We start from the raw sequence: 18,602 nt of genomic DNA on the forward strand, positions 1-18,602 counted from the left end.
GAGGATCCAAGCATCTGAACGACAAATTAAAAACCAGGGGTGCCCAAACCTTGAACCTGCTAGCATTTTTAGATGCAGTCCACGTGATTCCAAGTCTGCAATGTTCCTGGAAGGCTCGATGAGTGGCTTCAGATGTGGAAGATTAAGGTTAGATAAACCAGCAGGCAGTGGCGTGGCCTGACGCCCTTTGGGGTGAGTAAACAGTTGTTTGCAATATTTAATGTTTAATGGTTTGCATATGTTGACTTTAACTTGATAGTAAGTTGTCAAAAAAAAATTCTAGCCACGCCCCTACCTGCAGGACTGCAGATCAGGTCAGGAACAGCTGTTTGTGAAGCCACCACCAGGTGGCGGTGTTATGTTACCCAGCCAGACATGCCAATACAGATCGAATGGCGTTTGGTGAAATGACAGAGCCGCCCCTCATTTCTCAGCGGGTTATCATGTCCTATGGAAATAGTTCCGTGTGTCCATCGCTGACACTGATTTATTGTTCCAGGCTCAGGTCAGACCCTGCGCTGCATGCATTTGCAACAACTGCACTGGACTTGTTTTAACTTGAAAGCACGTTGTAAGTCGCTCTGGATAAGGGCGTCTGCCAAATGCCGTAAATGTAAATGTAAAATGTAAATGGGAGAGCGGTAGCTGCAATGTTGCGATAGTAGGTCCAGAATGAATTGGTCAACCTTTTTCCGCCAAAACAGACAAGGCATAGGCTCTAGGTAAGCTATGGTATCCACTACCGAGGTGTCAGTAACAGATCACGTACGTCCTGTAAATTGCAAGGTGGTGAAACCACTGCAGGCCAGGAACATCCTGCAAGAGCTGCATTTTTGAAGCTACAACAGACATTAAGTTACCACAATCTTTCAGATTCATACCCTTTCCTGTTATCTAACAATTGGACTTCAAGCTCGATTGTACACTTGCTGCCTAGTTGATCCCAGCCTCTGCTAACTGCCATTGTGGTGGAAAAAACACAATGTTATTCACTTCAGCTATGACTGATCTGGCTAATATGGGATTGTGTGATGGGTTAGAAATAGTGGCTGCAGTTTCAAAGACCTCAATGACCTATCACACTTTATTTCAAGTGCAGTACAATACTGGTTCTGCTCAGGTCATCGCCTTTGACCTTACACTAGCAAACAAGCCCCATGCTTAGGCACGAGTTCTATGCCTGTTTATTAGCATTCATTACTCATGCTTTTCAAATGATTTTCAACTATGGTGAACAGTGTACTGCACAGAAAGCAGATGTTTAGCAGAAAGGCTGTTAAAGTGGTCCATTAAAATTTTTAAATAGAGCCTGTATTTAGATGTTAGCATATTGTACCTGTGAAGCTGTAACAAATACCAGTGACTTACTTGTAGTTACACAATGAAATAAACGAATCCTAGAAATGCAATTCTTAAAACAAAAAATAAAAAAATAAGACATCCTAGATCTTAATGAATGAAACATTCTTATTAAATACTTTGTTCTTTACATAGTCGAATGTGCTGACAAAAAAAAAAAACACAAATTATCAATGGAAATCAAATTTAAGTGGAAAAACACACTGATGTTGGATCCACCCAAAGAAATGCCACCCTGTACCATTACTGACCCACTGCCAAAGCCAGCATTCTGGAGGATGTTGCAGCAGGATGTTCTCCACAGCCTCTCCAGACTTTCACATCTGTCACATGATCAGTATTAACCTACTTCATCTGTGAAGAGCACAGGGCACCAGTGCCGAATTTGCCAACCCCCTGTGGACATCGGGCCCTCATACCACCCTCATGGAGTCCGTTTCTGACCGTTTGATCAGACACATGCACATTTGTGGCTTGCAGAAGGGCTCTGGCTGTGCTCTTCCTGTTCCTCCTTCACAAAGGCAGAGGTATCGGTCCTGCTGCTGGGTTGTTGCCCTCCTACGGCCTTCTCTTCATCTCCTGATGAACTGGCCTGTCTCCTGGTAGCGCCTCCATGCCAAGGACACTACGCTGACAGACACAGCAAACCTTCTTGCCACAGCTCGCACTGATGCACCATCCTGGATGAGCTGCACTACCTGAGCCGCTTGTGTGGGTTGTAGACTCAGTCTCAGGCCACCACTAGAGAGAAAGCACCGCCAGCATTCAAAAGTGACCAAAACATAAGCCAGAAAGCATAGGAACTGAGAAGTGGTTTGTGGTCCCCACATGCAGGACCACGCCTTTATTGGGGACATCTTGCTAACTGCCTATAATTTCACCGATTGAATATTCCCTTTGCACAACAGCATGTGACATTGATTATCAGTGTTGCTTCCTACATGGACAGTTTAATTTCCCAAAATTGTGACTGACTTGGAGTTACATTGTGTTATTTAAGTGTTCCCTTTATTTTTTGAGCAGTCTACTTACAGTTGCTGTACTGTACAATTTACAAGAGAATACACTATTAAATACACTGGGTTAAATTCAGGTTATGGGTTAAATTCAGAGGACCCATTCCTTTTTGTGCACTGTGCTTGCTGTGTATCACAACGACAAAAGAAAAACACTTGTATTATAATATATGTTTGCACCCAGTTAATAATGTAGAACAATATGCATGCTTAATCTGTTAATCTGCATTAGTTGTGTTAACGGATGTCCTCTCACAAAGACCACTTTGTTTTAGTTTTTAAAACCAATTGTATTGGGACCATTAAAAAAGCCTGTACTCGCCCAAAGTGCTACTCATGCACCCCACCTTACCTCAGCAGGGAAGGAGGTGTGACATTTCCTCCCTTCACGTCGCTCATGTCATCCCACCATCCTTTCTTTCTCTTTTTCTGTGAAAGATGTGGGGGGGGAGAAACCACTCACCGATTATGCTGCCAGTCTGAGCCATATGACCTGGGAGGACCTCCACTCCCTGCTTCCTCAGCCTTTCTAAGAAAAACACTCTTCCTCCCTCCCTCCGCACATTGGCTTCCTCCTCTTGTCTTCATCTGAGGAGTTTACTCAAGCCTTGGACTCTGGTCCAAGCCCACTCCCAGCCCCAGCTCTGTACTCACCCTTTAAGCGGGCAGGTAGGAGTGCAGGATTATAGGCCTGACGTGTGGTTGAGCATCTTTATTGGCAATGTCCAGTGGGTCTACATGTGTGTTTCCACGAGCCACATTTGTTTTAACAGGGTTTGAACGTACATGAGAATCTGGATTGTGGTGTTATGCATAACCCACTTCAGATCCAAGGGAGTGCACACCCAAGGGACTCGTTCATCCGGCATGTGTGTATGGGAAGGGTACTGACATAACCGCACTTTTGCACTCAAGTACAGTACCGATTTAGGATATTTAGAAATGTCTGTTTTTGTTAGAGCAAAGCCTGAATAGACTTTTGTCCATTAAAATAACATTGTTAATGTTCTAAATGACTAAGGTAGGGCGAGATTGCTGTTAACCAATGGAATATCTGAATGTTAGTAGAGCAGCCATTTATCAACAATTAAGACTTGAATTCCAGTGGAATACTGTGTTCACTAATGCAAATGTTTTTTTTGTTTGTTCTAGAAAACCCCTTTCAATTATTTTAGTAGAGCTAAAATACTAGTGGAGTAGCTGACTTTTGATTTCATTTTATTTTTGCCCGAGCATGACCTGACCAAAACCTTCCTGCCAAACAAGGAAAAAAACTGAAGAACATTCAAAATAAACTTTTATTGATCTTCTCTCAACAGCTACTCATCTGTAGACGGTTTGAAACACAGATGCTCATAGGTCACATCTCAGTCATCCAGAATGCCAGTTTCCGGTCTCCACCCATTACACACAAAGGTAGGGTTCGATGCCAACTGAGACCACCCCCAACAGTCGATGAGCCAATCATCACAGGCTGCAACAACATGAGAAAAGAACTGTAAAGCTGAAACCATTGATAAGAGGATCTATACCCTCTGCAATGCAACACAACTCGAAACTTATCCAAACATCACCCGTACGTGTGCAAATTCTGATATACTGAGCTCAATTATGAAGCACAAAGTCAATTTACCCAAATCAGCCCATGTCTGAGCAGAGCATGAAAATTGTGTGTGTTGACATTTTTTGAATGTGACCAATCGCAACCAACAAAGAGTGAAGAAGAATAGATATTTCCTACGTGAGATATTTCCAAAACACGTTTTGCCCCCCTGCATGTTCTACCCAGGGTAGCACTCTTCACCTTTTCAGTTGGTCAGAATGTGACCTGTATGAGCATCTCCTGTGTGATGTGTGTGAGGGCAACTCTAGGGAAATGTCTGGATCTGATTTGGAGTTCACACATGAAAATGGCTCATGAGTCAAAACAGTAAGTAAGACTGAACACAAAGAAATCCAAAAGAGGTTCAAATATGCATTTGCCTACTTTGCAGGATACATCCATCCACTGAAAAGTCTATCAGCAAGGGACATACCTGCGGGTGGCCCAAATGGTGCACCAATAGCTGACTGCTGATCTTCCCAGGGAAGTCAGTTGTAGAAAAAAGATTCTCATTTGCCCTGGACCATCTGCCAAAGAGAGATTTTTTACTTTGGTCATAATCCATTTTCATTTAAAAAAAAAAAAAAAAAAAGAATGGGGTAATCACCTGAAGATTCCGGCATGTACAGGTCTCTTCTCCTGTGGGTAACTACTCAACAAAAATGGCGTTAGTCTATAAATTATAAGGTCTAAGAATTCACGGTTACTCGCCTCCCCTGATCCTCTCCAAGGGCACGTGGTGCTTACCTAGACCGTGTGATGTCCCATATAACCCAGTTTGTGCCCACAACTGCACCAACTTTAATGGTATTTGTTAGGCACCAGTCAGCAGACATAAGTGGAACTTGTCCACTGTCCAGTGAGAGAACTGCCTGCTGGGTAACTAGGTCATAGAAACGTATTATTCCTCGTTTCTCAGCCACCATCAGCTAAAGAACAAAGAAAAGAAAAAAAAAAAAAATTCCACTGTCCACTGTTACCCTTGCAGTATCGTTATTAGACTTCCTGGTGTATATGGTCTAGCAATTTGGGCATGTTCACAAATGTAAGAATCACTAGTTCACCACCAATAAAATTATCCAATAATCTACCACCATGTTTAACATCAGACGAAATGCAAAGGTTAGTAAAACAGATCATAGTTGTATTTCAATCAAGGAGAACTAGGAAAATAAAGGGCGGAGCCAGGACCAATAACTGACACTGAAACAGAAATGGTTAGTTCCTCCTCTCCAAGATATAGATGATTGGCAAGCGGCCCTTTCATGTTTGTATCTGTTCAGTCCTGTTCAGCCCCCTTCTGCCACTATAAATCCTAAAGAGGGACTTGACATATACTTGACTTAAGCGAGCGTGCCACAAGCCCTAAGTCTACCGTAGTGATTCGAAAATAGGGCTGTTCTAGAATGCAAAACACATGCACACCTTGTACATTTCCTCAGGGTGCCAGCACACACTTGTGCCAGGAGAGCGAAGCCGAAACACAGCTGCTTCGTTCCCATCCAGGTCCCAAATCCTGCAGCAAGGAGAACAGGAACCAGCAACACATTAGCTAAAACACAGCAAGACATGGAGTGAAACCAGTGCAAGCAGAAAGGCAAAAAAAAAAAGCAGGAAAAATAATGACAGGACCCTTGCTGTGAACCATGATGGTGTGATCACACCACTCTTGTTGTACTCTATTAATGACCGGCCAATCTGACCAAAAATTAACAAGGCACAATAGGAAGGCTGTGTGTTCTTTTAAATATAGCTGCAGGAGTCAAGACCTTCGCTCTGCTTGCCTACGCCCCCCCCTTTGCCACTAGAACCCTTCCGGATTAAGAAATTAAGGGATTAACAAATGTTAATTAGTACTAAATATAACAAGGAACAAACACATGACTGCTGTGACCTTTGGAAGATGCAAGTCTTTTCACTCTTTCCACAAATTCTCCGTCATATCCCTCCCCTCTCTCTCGCCCCTTGATGATGAGCAACCAACGTAAGCAGAAACACACAAGGGGCCTTTCTGATGCCAGTATTTTTCTACAAAGAGCATGCAACGTCTGCTTGTCATTAATCGAACTTGTGCGAACTTGCGGGGCTGCCAATGCCTCCCATCTTGCCGGGAAAGAGGGAATCATGTTTTGCTCTTCATCTGGCCCTGACAGAAGCAAGAACGAACAGTGAAGGAAGATACGAGGGGAGAAACAGTCACGGGGATGCCAAAAAATCACAAAGAACGAAGAGCACGGCTGACTGGAGAATAAGGAGCCACGGCAAACCACATGAGGCCCAGAGCGAAACGACCACAACAAGTTCGCCAAATGTCATGAAGTCGTTGCAAGGGCTTGAATACAAGAAGGGAAAAAAAAAGTTACAAAATCAAAAAGCAGATACAGCTACACGTGAGGAAAAAAAAAAAAACTAACAACAACAGTGTAAAAGCCTGGAGTTCTATACAGGGCTCTTCATTAACAATTCTGGCACTGGTACATGACTTCTTTATCATCTCAAGGCAGCGGGGAGAGGGAACACTGGGCCAGTACATTGTTTTATACATGCATTTGGCTTAATCCGCATTTCATTTCTACAATTTCACTCAGGCTCAGCCCCCCCACGGTAAATGATTGGTCAGGTGAGCATTTCGATTGGTGCAAAAATGTAAGCTGAGGGAGTAAAATGAACGCTAGCCTCTGCCGATTACATCCTGGTTTGCACTGGTAATGAAACCAGTGTGGAAAAAATCTTTGATCATGAAACATGATGTTAAATGACTCGGCCCCACCTTTCACAATCTATGATTGATTTTGAATAGGACATGGACCTAAAAATGTGTCTGTTGCTCAAACCACAGAGAGTTTTCTCCCCCCGACCACTGATTTTTAGGTCACACTATTGAGAAATCAGTATGCATGTGCAACCAAATTGGTCGCATTCTAGAGCCCTGCTAGACCTCAGATCAGCATACCAACGCAGATTTCATCTTTACTGCCAAGTACAGTAAAGATGAAATAATTTCATGTCTGATCCAGCTGTTCCTAACACAAGGCCTTGGAGTGATGAGATCATGCCAATGGCTTCATCTGATGAAGTTGTCCAAAGCCCATCTGAATGTCAGCCATGTTGTCGGAGAGATTAACATCTCCAGTGGTACAGTGCGCTGAGGACTAGTGCCAGATGAAGGGCCTCAGTAAACACTCAGCTTTCCCCCTTCATCTCGCTCCCTCTCCCCTCCCGGTTCTGTGCGGTCCTCCTCACACCCCTACAAATACGACGAGCGTGAGTGAGGTTTCAGACCACACCACACACACATGGTTAAAGCCTCACTCTTCGGGCCACTCCGTTGCCAAGCCTCGTCTGATTGCACGCTACACCTCGTCATGGGCCAAGCCACAATTGAACCACTTGTGCCCCTGAGAGGGTGAACACTGGCCCTCTAAAATATGAACAGCACCGAACGTGGCTAAGAAGCACAAAGAAAGGTAAAAACGAGAGAAGGGAAACAAAACAAAAAAAAAAAGAACGAAAGAAAGAAAGAAGAAAGCCAATGCTGACCAAGCACAGTGTAATTGCATAACATGCTTTCGAGGGGCTGCCGAATTGACGCAGCACGGAACAATAACACATGGCGGCCATGTTTGGGAAGAACTGAAAGGGTGGGAAAGCGTTTGAAGCGGCGGCCGAGCTTGGTGAGAAAACAGTGGCCGGGGCCCTTGGGCTGGCCCGTGTTTTCCCAAAAGCCACAGAAACTGGAAATGTCGTGCAACGTGATTTATCGGGCAAGAGCCAGGAAAACAGGCCCTGCCGTCCACTGGGAACTCTGCTCAGCTGAGCCAGGCTAACCGAGCCGGACAGGCCTGAAAAGCATGAGGATGCACAGACTCTTATCAAAATATGCAGAGACAGAAGGGGTCCTGCCCCGGGAACTAGCACAGCACCGACTCAAAGATATTACTTTTGTGGAGTCAGGTCTACTGATATTCGACAGCTGTATAGACTTACACTACAGGCCCACACAGAATGTAAAATAAATACATAAATAAACACGCCAGCCTTTCATAAATTCTAACTTAGACTGTAAGTGTAGCTGAATGGATCTTTTAAACATGCTGAGTAATTGTCGTGAACTACAAACTAATTTGTTTTAAGCATTTCTGATGGTTTTGTGCAATGCACTTTTCAAAAAGCAGCATATGTATTTGTTCAATATATTGATCTAAAATGTTCTGACTGGCCTGGTATGGCACACTTTTAATAATTATCTTATTAAATAGTCTTAATCATTTAATTATGCATGAAATAAACAGCAACTATTGAATACTGAGTACTTTAAAAAGTGACCGGAAGCTGAGCGTACAAAACAGCATACGGAGAAAAAACAATCTACTATCTCACTCAGCACGCATGAAGATGCAGAACCACCTGCGCTTACAAACATACGCTCCCTCACCATCATCTTACAAGTAGCAGCAGGCTGGCTAAGTGGGATAACTTCTGCACCACCTGCATATGCATTAACTCAGACACACAGTCACACACTCGGTCTCTATCTCGAGTCTGGTTGCGTGTGGCCTGGAAGGCTCCCTCTCCTGTTAACTTGATCTTTCTCTCGTTCCGCCTCCCTCTTCCTCCTGCGTCCCATATTTTCTCAGCGTGACAGAATTTAAATCTTTCTGCAGATGGAGCAGTGCTCTGTTTTCTCTGGCCACTCTGGACAGGGAGGCTGAGAAATGCACAGCGGATGTTTCCCGCGGCAATGCTCGCTCTCTCTTACACTCTCCCCGATCCCTGGAGTCTTCTCACTCCTTTCATCGTATGTCTCGTCTTCTCTTCCTTGAGAACCCTAAGCAATACCTGCGTTTGTGTTCCCTCCTCTTTAGTTTTGTAAAGCAGGTAGAGCAATAAAACATTGTCTATAGCTGACTGACCACTTTCTGGGATGTGAGGTACAACAGCAAATGTTATCTATTGATACTGGGGACTAGTGCTGCACGATTAATCTAATCCCAATCGTAATCGCGATGTCAGTCTGTGCGATTCCATGAACGCAAAAACCTGCAATTTAAATGATTAGTACATGGATTGGATCGGATCGGCTACATATCCGATCCATTCTCTCATTCTCTCAAAGTTTGCGAGCTGACTGAAGTCTCACTTCAGTCGGATGTGATGTGTTTGGTCACATGACTTTCGATTCGGAGACATATGGTTAGACGCCGCATGACGCGCTGCATTGTACGTCAACGTCGCCGCCATATTGCGATAGGCTCTGCTGTGGAGTGAAGCATATACATGTCTATAGAGAGAAGTGCATAAAAATGTCTCACTCTTGTGCTGCTTGGGGCTGTACAAACCGCTGTAAGCTCCAAACCAGATCCCGGGGGATTACATTTCATAGGTAAGGCTGGACCATTGTTTTGAATATATTTGGCCATTATAAAATCCCGTTTTATAAGTCTTAACCTTAGCTAAGCTAGGCTAAGCTAGCGAAGCTATGCATTCCTGTGTTCAAGTCAGCCTCCAAACAACGTTTTGGCTAAACGTAGGCATTAACTATTTAGGCTGTTCTTAGCTGTTTAGTTAACTTTTCTCAAACTTTGAAGGTTTCCTAAAGAAATTCACCTCAGTTTACAAATCTTAACCTTAGCTAAGCTAGCAAAGCTATGCATCCCTGTGTTCAAGTCAGCCTCCAAACAACATTTTGGTTAAACGTAAGAACTATAATACGGGATTTTATAATGGCCAAATATAATGAAAACAGTTGTTTAGCCTTACCAGGGTTTGTCGTTAAAGAGTTTTTTGTGATTATTTAATTTAAAGGAATATTGTATTTTGAAAGCACTGGGCATTTCAAGTTGTTATAAGTAGTTTGTATGTTTCACTTTGAAATTAAACATTTCACTTTTAGTAATTTGTATGCGACTTTTCATTGATATACAAGCAAGTGTCCTATATCATATCGCAATTGCATATTGCAATATTGATCTCAATAATCGCAATATGTCTTTTTCCCAAAATTGTGCAGCCCTACTGGGGACCGGAAAAATGCAAGAATATGGAGGACAAAAAAAAATTTATCCTAGCTGCAGGGCTACACACCTTGATAGTGAATACACCTACATCTTCTGCTGAAAATAGCCAGAGCAGGACAGTCAATTTCAGGTACATCCCACGAAGCAGGTGCTGCAGCAAAGGTTGTCAATCACTTCCTTATCATGTCCTTATCATTACATGATTTTTACAGCCAAAGTGCAGTACAGGCCAAACGTTTGGACACCTTCTCATTCAATGTGTTTTCTTTATTTTCCTGACCATTTACATTGGTAGATTCTCACTGAAGGCATCAAAACTATGAATGAACACATGTGGTGTTATATACTTAACAAAAAATGGAGACCTGGCTTCCACAGTCACCGGACCTGAACCCAATCGAGATGGTTTGGGGTGAGCTGGACCCAAACAAGTGCTAAACACCTCTGGGAACTCCTTCAAGACTGTTGGAAAACCATTTCGGGTGACGACCTCTTGAAGCTCATCGAGAGAATGCCAAGAGTGAGCAAAGCAGTAATCAGAGCAAAGAAACTAGAATATAAAACATGTTTTCAGGTATTTATTTTTTGTTAAGTACATAACTCCACATGTGTTCATTCATAGTTTTGATGCCTTCAGTGAGAATCTACCAATGTAAATGGTCATGAAAATAAAGAAAACACATTGAATGAGAAGGTGTGTCCAAACATTCGGCCTGTACTGTACATTCAAAATTAGGCAGAATAAGGTCTCGGCAAAGACTGATTGATGATCGCAATATAATTCAGTTCAAACAGTTTTGGGTCTTTTCATAAGCACAATAAAAAAGGCAGAAATCATCATATTTTGAAAAACTGCACACATATAAACATTCATGAGGGAATTCCGACTGTTCTCAACATGTTGCATGACCAAAAATACTTTTTTTTTTTTTATGGCCACTGCTGCAGAAAGCATTCAGTGCCAAATAATGGTTTAAAAAATGGTTTCTAAGGAATATCAAAAACGGGCACAAAACGTGTGCATTTAGAACAAATTTTTGTGATTATAAAGAAAAATAATGTTTTACGTCTTCATTTGCAATAAGGAATATTTTGAGTCTGCCCTGCCCTTCTGGAGAAAGATAAATGTACACTGATTCTCTCAGCTCTGGCTGTATTTATAAGGAATGCCCATAGACTTTTTTTAAACTGTAACAACTGCCTCATTTCTCTACTGTTCTCAAAACCATTTTAATCTATCTTTGTGTGACTTCACACATCAATTAAACAGCTGGAAACGGTGTGAAGGTAAATGTGTGTGTACGTGAGAGGGCCATACTCTGGCCTGCGCTCCTCCCACGTGACGAGTGCATGTAAACATTAGCAGTTCGCTCCTGCGCCGCACACACTCTAAGCTCCCCAGTGAGTTTGGCCCTAGTTCACACAAACCAGCCCCAGAGGAAAACACATTCGGTCACACCGCCCCAACCACGAACCCCACAACTTGACCGTGCACGAAACCATCCTGTGGCTGCAGCGGCACAGTTAAAGGTCCCCTATTACGGTAAATTTCACTGTGTGAGCATATTGAACATTAATACGAGTTCCCCTAGCCTGTCCACAACACTGAATTATTTGTTTCCTCAATTGTTACTTCTGTCGAAAGTACCCACTACTCTGGTGGTACCAAACGTGGGGATTTTTTTTGCTTTTAAATTGGTCTTAGTGTCCTCTAATACTTAGTGTCTTGCATGACGGAACTAAAAAAAAATACATTTGTGCTTGTTTTTCACATCCAATCACCAAGGAATTGCAATACTTCGCACGTTTTCAAGCCATGACGGTCAGTGGAGTTCCTTTTTCAGGGGAGGGGAAATGAATGAGGGAAGAATGACAAAGCACTCTTTATACATATCGCGATTTCTAGGCACTGCAGGACCAAACTGAATTGGGGAAATCTCAATGTATGACTGGCTAAAAGTGCCTGTAATTCTGCATCACAATGAATTTCGGAAAGAGGTTTAGTATTAGGGAACCACTAACACCAATACAAAAGCAAAAAAAAAAATTAAAAAAAAAATCATAATAGGGGACCTTTAATCCCCACAATTAGTACCACCAGAGTAGTGGGAGCTTTCGAAAGCAGTAACAATCAAGGACAAAAGGAAATAATTCAGTGTTAGTAGAAGTTTTGTTCATCTGGATTCTGTCAAAAACTGAAAGCTCTGGAGTTCATGCATGTGTAAGCAAGAGTAACAAATTTCTGTAATTTTGTGAAAGGATCCAAATCTGCAGAACATTTTAAAAACTAAATAATCCTTCGGTGGCAAATTTGCAATGTCACTAATGATTGGCTGTCTAATGTAATATGATGCAAACATAGAAAAATGGGTTTGCACTGAATGCCGTGCCACAGGTTGGTCACCAACTCTTAATAGTTTAGATGTTAGACTATTTAGGAGGAGGTACTGAAAACATTGTTACACAAATCTTGTTTATTTATTACTTTGAAATCAATGTGATTAGGAAAATCATCAGATTTTTTCCCAAATCAAGTTATTTCTGGTCTTATAACACGATTACAATGGTTTGTAACTCATGCACGGATGCTGTTTCAGAGAACAGATGCATTAACATTAGAGTTAAATAGTCAGTCAGTCAATTTCCAGCATGTTTCTTAGATGAGGGTCACGGAAGCAGCAGGCTCAGCTGGTGAAACCAGGCATCCCTTACCACAATAACTGTAAAAAGCAGGACAACTGGGGTCTCTGCAAAGTCAGACGTGCCCAAAAGAAAAGCAACGGCAGCCTTACAGTGCCAACCACCTCAGCTGGCTCCTCTTAAAACGGCGGTACAGCGGCTCTGCTGGATTACCGAGCTCCTCATCCTGTCAAGGAGAGAGCAACTCCTGCAACCCGAACCAGAAACCTCACTTGAATCCACAATCTTGGTCTTTCTGTCAGTAGCCAAAGTTCATGACCCTATGAGAGGACAGCAACGTAGACTGACGAGTTAAATCCGAGAGCCTTGTAATCATGAATGCGAAGATCAAGCAGGGCCAGGCAAATCTGGTCAGAACGTAAAAAAATGGAAACGGAACGTACGAAGCCTTGTACTATACTACAAACGATGGAAAAAACACTTCAGATGCATTTCAGGCAGTCCCTGCCAGGTAATTTACATTAACTTCAACACACACACACACACACACCATGGGCCCGCTATAGGTGCCGTATTGTGCTGACAGTGCTTTCTCAGATCAAGGTTTGTCAGGGTGAAAGAGGTCACCGCGAACACAGCACACGTACGCATTTTGCCAAAGACAATGTCTTCACGTAGCGTAAATCTGGTGCTGGCTCACGGGAACTAGAGCCTGAATTATTCGAGGTTGCAAAAGGAAATGTTGTTGCTGGAAGCAGGGCAGACAGATTTTATCTCAAGCGGCTGCTCTGGAGTGATTTCTGTCAATAGTGTGAGGAGGGGTAGGGCTGGGAAGGGACGAATCTGGAGCGGCCGGGGGCCAAGAGTTGGGCCTCTGGTTCGACCTTGCAGGGGTTGACCCTATGGCAAGAAACCAAGTGTAAAACGGACTGTTGGTGGAGGGTGCCATGGCAACATTATGACGCTGTCCTGATGTAACAGAGGAAACCCCTTGTGCTTATGGAAGAGGCTTTCAAGGTCATCTTCCAGCTGGCCAACGAGGCCAAATGTCGAGTCCATGCTGGTCGGGCACACGAACAGGCATCCTTGCGGAGACAGGACGAGCCAGGCCGCTAATTGGATTTCCACGTCTAACCAATTACTTAGAGAAGTGCGGAGGCCGAGGGGTGTTCCGCTTACGCAGGCCTGGTGGCGCAGCATGTTGTGCTTAGAGTTGGGTTTCACGGTGGAAATGCTCTCAGGACTTTCTGCACCATTAACAGAGAACAGAACACAGTCAAGAGCTCTGTGCGAGTGTGTGCACGCGTTCTCTCTCTCACACACACACACACACCAGCTCACACACTGACATGCACCCAAAAAAAAAAAAAAAAAAAAAAAAAACAAAGCATGAGGGGGGGGGGGGGGGGGGGGGGGGGGGAAGAAAAAAATGACCTGCAGGTGTGATCATCGCTGACAGAGGCGATCTGTTTTCCTTCAGTGGGCTCGAACACTAACTGGTTTACGTAGCTGGTGTGGCCCTCGATTACCTAAAACAGATCACACACACACACAGTGTTCTGAAAACAGTGGTTTATTTAATGCTATCGAAAATGTGCAAGCGTGTGTGTGTGTGTGTTTGTGTGTGTGTGTGTGCATGCAGGTCACCTTTACTTCATGACGGTCTTTCGCGTCTGACGTGACCAGCCGGAGTTTGCAGTCAGCAGCTGCGGTGCAGAATCTACAGTGGGAGAGCACCAGGCAAAACAAAACAAGGACATCAAAACACGGCCTGGCTTATTCAACTCTACACACCCTGCGCGTGTGTGTGTGTGTGTGTGTGCGCGTGTACTACGGGTTAACACCTCTCTCCAATCGAGTGTGCGTGCGCAAGTGGCTATGATTTGGCCATTTGTCAATGGAACCATTGCCACGGATATTATAATTGCAAAGGATAAACGGAGAAGAAAACAAGACTCTTCACGCCATACCACAGCTTCTCTCTCTCTCTCTCTCTCTCTCTCTCCCTGTTCAGAACCCAAACCAATCCTGAGGAGAGAGGACCTTTCCCTCTAATCAGGCCCAGTATACACCAGCGCCTGCAATTATTCACACAATTACACTAACTCACTTCTGACAAGAAAAACACACACACGTTACAAGAAAAATAAACACGTTTCACACATTTTCAGCTGTGGGAACAGATGGATTTGGCGTGATGTCACCATACACATGCAGCGTACAATAGCACCATTCTAACGTTGCATCTCTCCTACGTTGAGGTCTCTCTGTGGACTTGACTTCACCCATGGCTGGCACAGCGGCGAGTTATCAGCGAAGATCCTGATAATGCACCATGATCCTGACCATGGCGCGCTTCCAGCCCTGGTCCGTCTTCTTTCACTACTGTTCCCCCACCCCCTCTCCCTGGCCCCCTTTTTCTGGTCCTGGTCTCCAAACCTCGCTGCTTTTCCTGGAAGGCGCAACCACTGTACATGTGTACGCGCGGGGAGGGCTGGAACCGGACCGGTGTGATGCGGGGTCATGGGGTTTAGTCGGGGGAGAAAGGGGCCCACAGCCATGTAACACGAACGCACGCTCACGTCACATTGTGCGGGCCGGCCCTGTGGTACCCCGGCAGGAAGCATCACTGCCACCGCCGTTTCCCCCTGTGCCCACCCACTGCCTGCCTGGGAAACATTCCTAGTGGGAGGGACCTGCGTTTAGAGCCTGGCTTTCTAGAAAGCATACTGAAATGGCTTCATTAGTCCAGAAGCACCTGAAACAAGCCAGCCCACAGGTCAATGTGGTGGAGGACCGAAAACTCAAGTAAGGACCGAAGGTGACATTAATATAGTACATGACTAGGAACAAAGTAAATAGCGTAGATGTGTCTCAAGGGATGGTTAGTTATGAATAGGATTCTTTCAGTTGTATTATTGCGCAAAGAGTCGAGTCGAGTAGGGTGGTTCTTAACGGCTCTGCTAACAGAGGTGAAGGTATGGAGCGAGACTTTAAAAGGGTGAAGTAATCAACTCTGTAAGAACCACAAATAGAACTTCAGGACCCGCTTACCTTCAAACAACAATACAGACATTAAACTAAAGAAAAAACCAAAAAAAAACAAAAAAAACAAACAAAAAAAAAAAAAAAAGTCAAGAAATGTGGTAAGCAGGAATAAAATGGATGGGTAATAATGTGGTGTTTTCATCTGCTTTGCAGCAGCCACAAACGTCCAGTAGCATGGTGCAATGAAGACTGGCAGCACTACACTCACTGGGACGATTCTCTACATGATGCAGGGGACATTTTGATAGGTTACTTTAGCCCCATAACTACTACTAACTATAACTTCAAACAAGTGTGACATGTATGTAGTACTTGTTGTGCCCTATTACAGGGTCGTTCAATATAAAGTTCTGACAAAAGCCATATAAGCAGTTTGAAAACTTGCCATGTGATGCACATTATACAGAAAACTAGTCTCACTTGTTTAAACCAACTTCCAATAAATTTCTGTGAACTCTACAAGCATTCAGACAAAACTAATGCACCAAATATTTCAGTGTATAATGGGTGTTAATACACTTCAATAAAATAATGTTTATACAATAATAATGTTTATGCAAATAAAATGTCCAAGATGGTGTGATGCACAGGAAAACAATGTCACTCATCTAAAAGCTACACGAGTTTAACATATGATAACAAGGACAAAGAGTTACAATGTGGTTCATTATATTAATATTTTAATTAAGCCTGATCTGCTCAATATAACATGCCTGGGTTAAAATAATTTGCTTCAAATTTCATTGAAATTAGTAAAAATAGTGTTTCAAATATCTGCAAAACAATCTTTTTTTTTTAAATACATTTGAACGATGTTCCACGTTATCTTACACCTATCCTAGTACAAGAAAAAGTGCAAATATTACAGATTATTTATTAGCCCACCGGCTATTAAAAGAACAGAAGAACATAGCCTGATACAACACTGTATGGAGCATGCTCAACAATTAACTAATTAACTATTGCTGAACTTATATTATGAACCAGACAACAACAAAGTCACAGGTTGAAAGCCCACTTAAATCTAACTAAAATCTAGATATTTGAACGAATACACAAACACAGGAAAAAGCATGTCGTAAAATACTTTAAAAAGTATTTCACCTGATGACTTGGGGAAGGTGGTCCAGTCGCGATTCAGGGCTCCAAGCAAGACAGTCAACACGAACTCCATGATGAAAGATCCACAGTGTATTAAACTCCACACCTTCCACGTCAACATCTTCTTCCTGAAAAAAAAAAACTTTTGAAATATATATCAACAAGTCTCATCTTTGACTTCATCTGAACCTCAGATTCCATCCAAAGAATCAAACACAATGTAAAAACTGCATATACATGATAATATAACATATTGGGGGGCTGCTGCTAGATTTTTTCTGCGCCCGGTCTCTTCACATCAACAAAAACCACTCAAATTAAATACTATTTAGAAAAAGACAAATCATCTCTAAAAACAGACTGTGATCGATGCTGTGAAATCTCAGGTTTCAAATGGATTGCATGCTTTCTTTTAAACCATAACCCAACATTTTATTAGGTTCTACTCACCTGAAAGCGACAGGTCCCCACCACAACATACAAATTTCCTCCATATGCTAGTAATGATGCGGCAGAGCCACAGTCGAACGGGCTGAACTCCACAACGTGGACATAGTCATCACATGGCACTGTGTACGTGGCGGTGCGCTGTGTGTCATCCTGCATCGTACCCTCTTCTATTTACGTCTGTAAAATATGAATGCCACAGGGAGACGCACTTACACAAATTTATGTTGCTTAAAATACACCAGTGCAAAAAAACAAAAAAATATTTTACATCACACAGAACCACGCCCCATGGCCTTTAAGGGCCTGTATCCTGTATACAGATGATGTAGGGAGCACTGTGCGTGGGGGGGTACAACACGCCCACCCACACAAATATCCACAGAGTGAAACATTTTACATTTACAGCATTTATCAGACACCTTTACCCAGAGCGCCTTGCAATCAGTAGTTATACACATATTTTAGGTTTTATGTTAAAGACATAAAAGTGTAATATTTGGTTATGTTTGCAATATTTGCATATTGGTTCATTGTATGCTTGCAATATTTGCAATACAGTGTTCAGTAGCAGTCGCTAAAGAATTTCACTGTATATAATAGCGTGTATGACTATGTATGTGACAAATAACATTTGAATTTGAATTACAGGGACAGCCCCGTGGAGACAAGTGGGGCCTGAACCTGAGACTTTGTGGTCTTCTGGTTCACTGGGCTACGACCAGCACACTGCATTTCAGTCCGCAAAACGTAATGTTGCTGCTTTCTAGAAGAAATAATCTAGAAACGGTCACAACAATGTACACGAGAAGGGCCACAAAGTGAAATGAAGCTAGATCTACGAAATTTAACGTAAGCACTTGACGTAAACTTAACAAAGCGAACTGAAGCGGCGCATTAAACACGAACGCGTTGCTAAGATTCAGACGTAAAGCAGACGTAATTTGTTAAATAACGCCGCGAATGAAAGAACGAGCTGACGAACGAGCTTACCTCTCCGTCAGACAGAATTTCAAATTCTCCGGCACATGGAGCCAATGCGGCCTTTCACTTCCGGGTTGTCGAGTGTGGAAGTACATCTCTATGGATTTTTACAGTGCGAAACATATAATATCACATTTGGTTGGCTCATAAACAGATGCATGTATTTTAATTTAAATAAATAAATCTCAGGTACATATAGAATACATATACGTGTAGAATGTGTTGCGTTAGATGAATGAAACCTGTTACAAAAAGACTACATGCTCCTCGGCGGTCAGCTTCCTGGTAAAGGGGCGTGTTTTGATTACGTCAGTGGCAAGGTGCTACGCGATTGGTCAGCGACGGACTTCCGGGGAGATTTAAAATTTTTCAACTGGATGCGGCAAT

At 43.0% G+C, this 18,602-nt stretch overlaps 1 protein-coding gene across 3 annotated transcripts; it reads right to left on the reverse strand.

The window, feature by feature from the left end:
* Positions 1-3,655: 3,655 nt before the first annotated feature.
* nup37 (nucleoporin 37) lies at positions 3,656-18,507 on the reverse strand. Of its 3 annotated transcripts, none has more exons than XM_028955472.1 (11): positions 18,458-18,507; positions 18,225-18,312; positions 17,235-17,411; positions 16,788-16,912; positions 14,283-14,355; positions 14,070-14,164; positions 5,404-5,494; positions 4,726-4,907; positions 4,586-4,627; positions 4,412-4,505; positions 3,656-3,849 (listed from the first exon to the last, which is right to left on the reverse strand). In XM_028955472.1, exons 3-11 carry the CDS (start codon positions 17,388-17,390, stop codon positions 3,736-3,738), a joined length of 972 nt encoding a protein of 323 aa, XP_028811305.1. In that variant the 5' UTR covers positions 17,391-17,411; positions 18,225-18,312; positions 18,458-18,507; the 3' UTR covers positions 3,656-3,735. The 3 variants fall into 3 exon arrangements, with proteins under 3 accessions (XP_028811305.1, XP_028811306.1, XP_028811307.1); XM_028955473.1 differs by having other exon boundaries at positions 18,476-18,499; XM_028955474.1 differs by lacking the exon at positions 18,458-18,507 and adding an exon at positions 18,409-18,427.
* Between the last annotated feature and the right edge of the window lie 95 nt (positions 18,508-18,602).

The sequence above is a fragment of the Denticeps clupeoides genome, chromosome 15 (genome assembly GCF_900700375.1).
Source record: "Denticeps clupeoides chromosome 15, fDenClu1.1, whole genome shotgun sequence".
NCBI classification, from domain to species: Eukaryota; Metazoa; Chordata; class Actinopteri; order Clupeiformes; family Denticipitidae; genus Denticeps; species Denticeps clupeoides.

Excerpts from the sequence above, each read along its gene's own strand:
- nup37 (XM_028955472.1), bottom strand. The coding sequence starts at position 17,390 with ATGCAGGATGACACACAGCGCACCGCCACGTACACAGTGCCATGTGAT. Across the intron at positions 4,628-4,725 it reads TGGGACATCACACGGTCTAG|TTACCCACAGGAGAAGAGAC; the intron begins GTAAGCACCACG and ends TTTGTTGAGTAG. Across the intron at positions 4,506-4,585 it reads GTACATGCCGGAATCTTCAG|ATGGTCCAGGGCAAATGAGA; the intron begins GTGATTACCCCA and ends TCTCTTTGGCAG.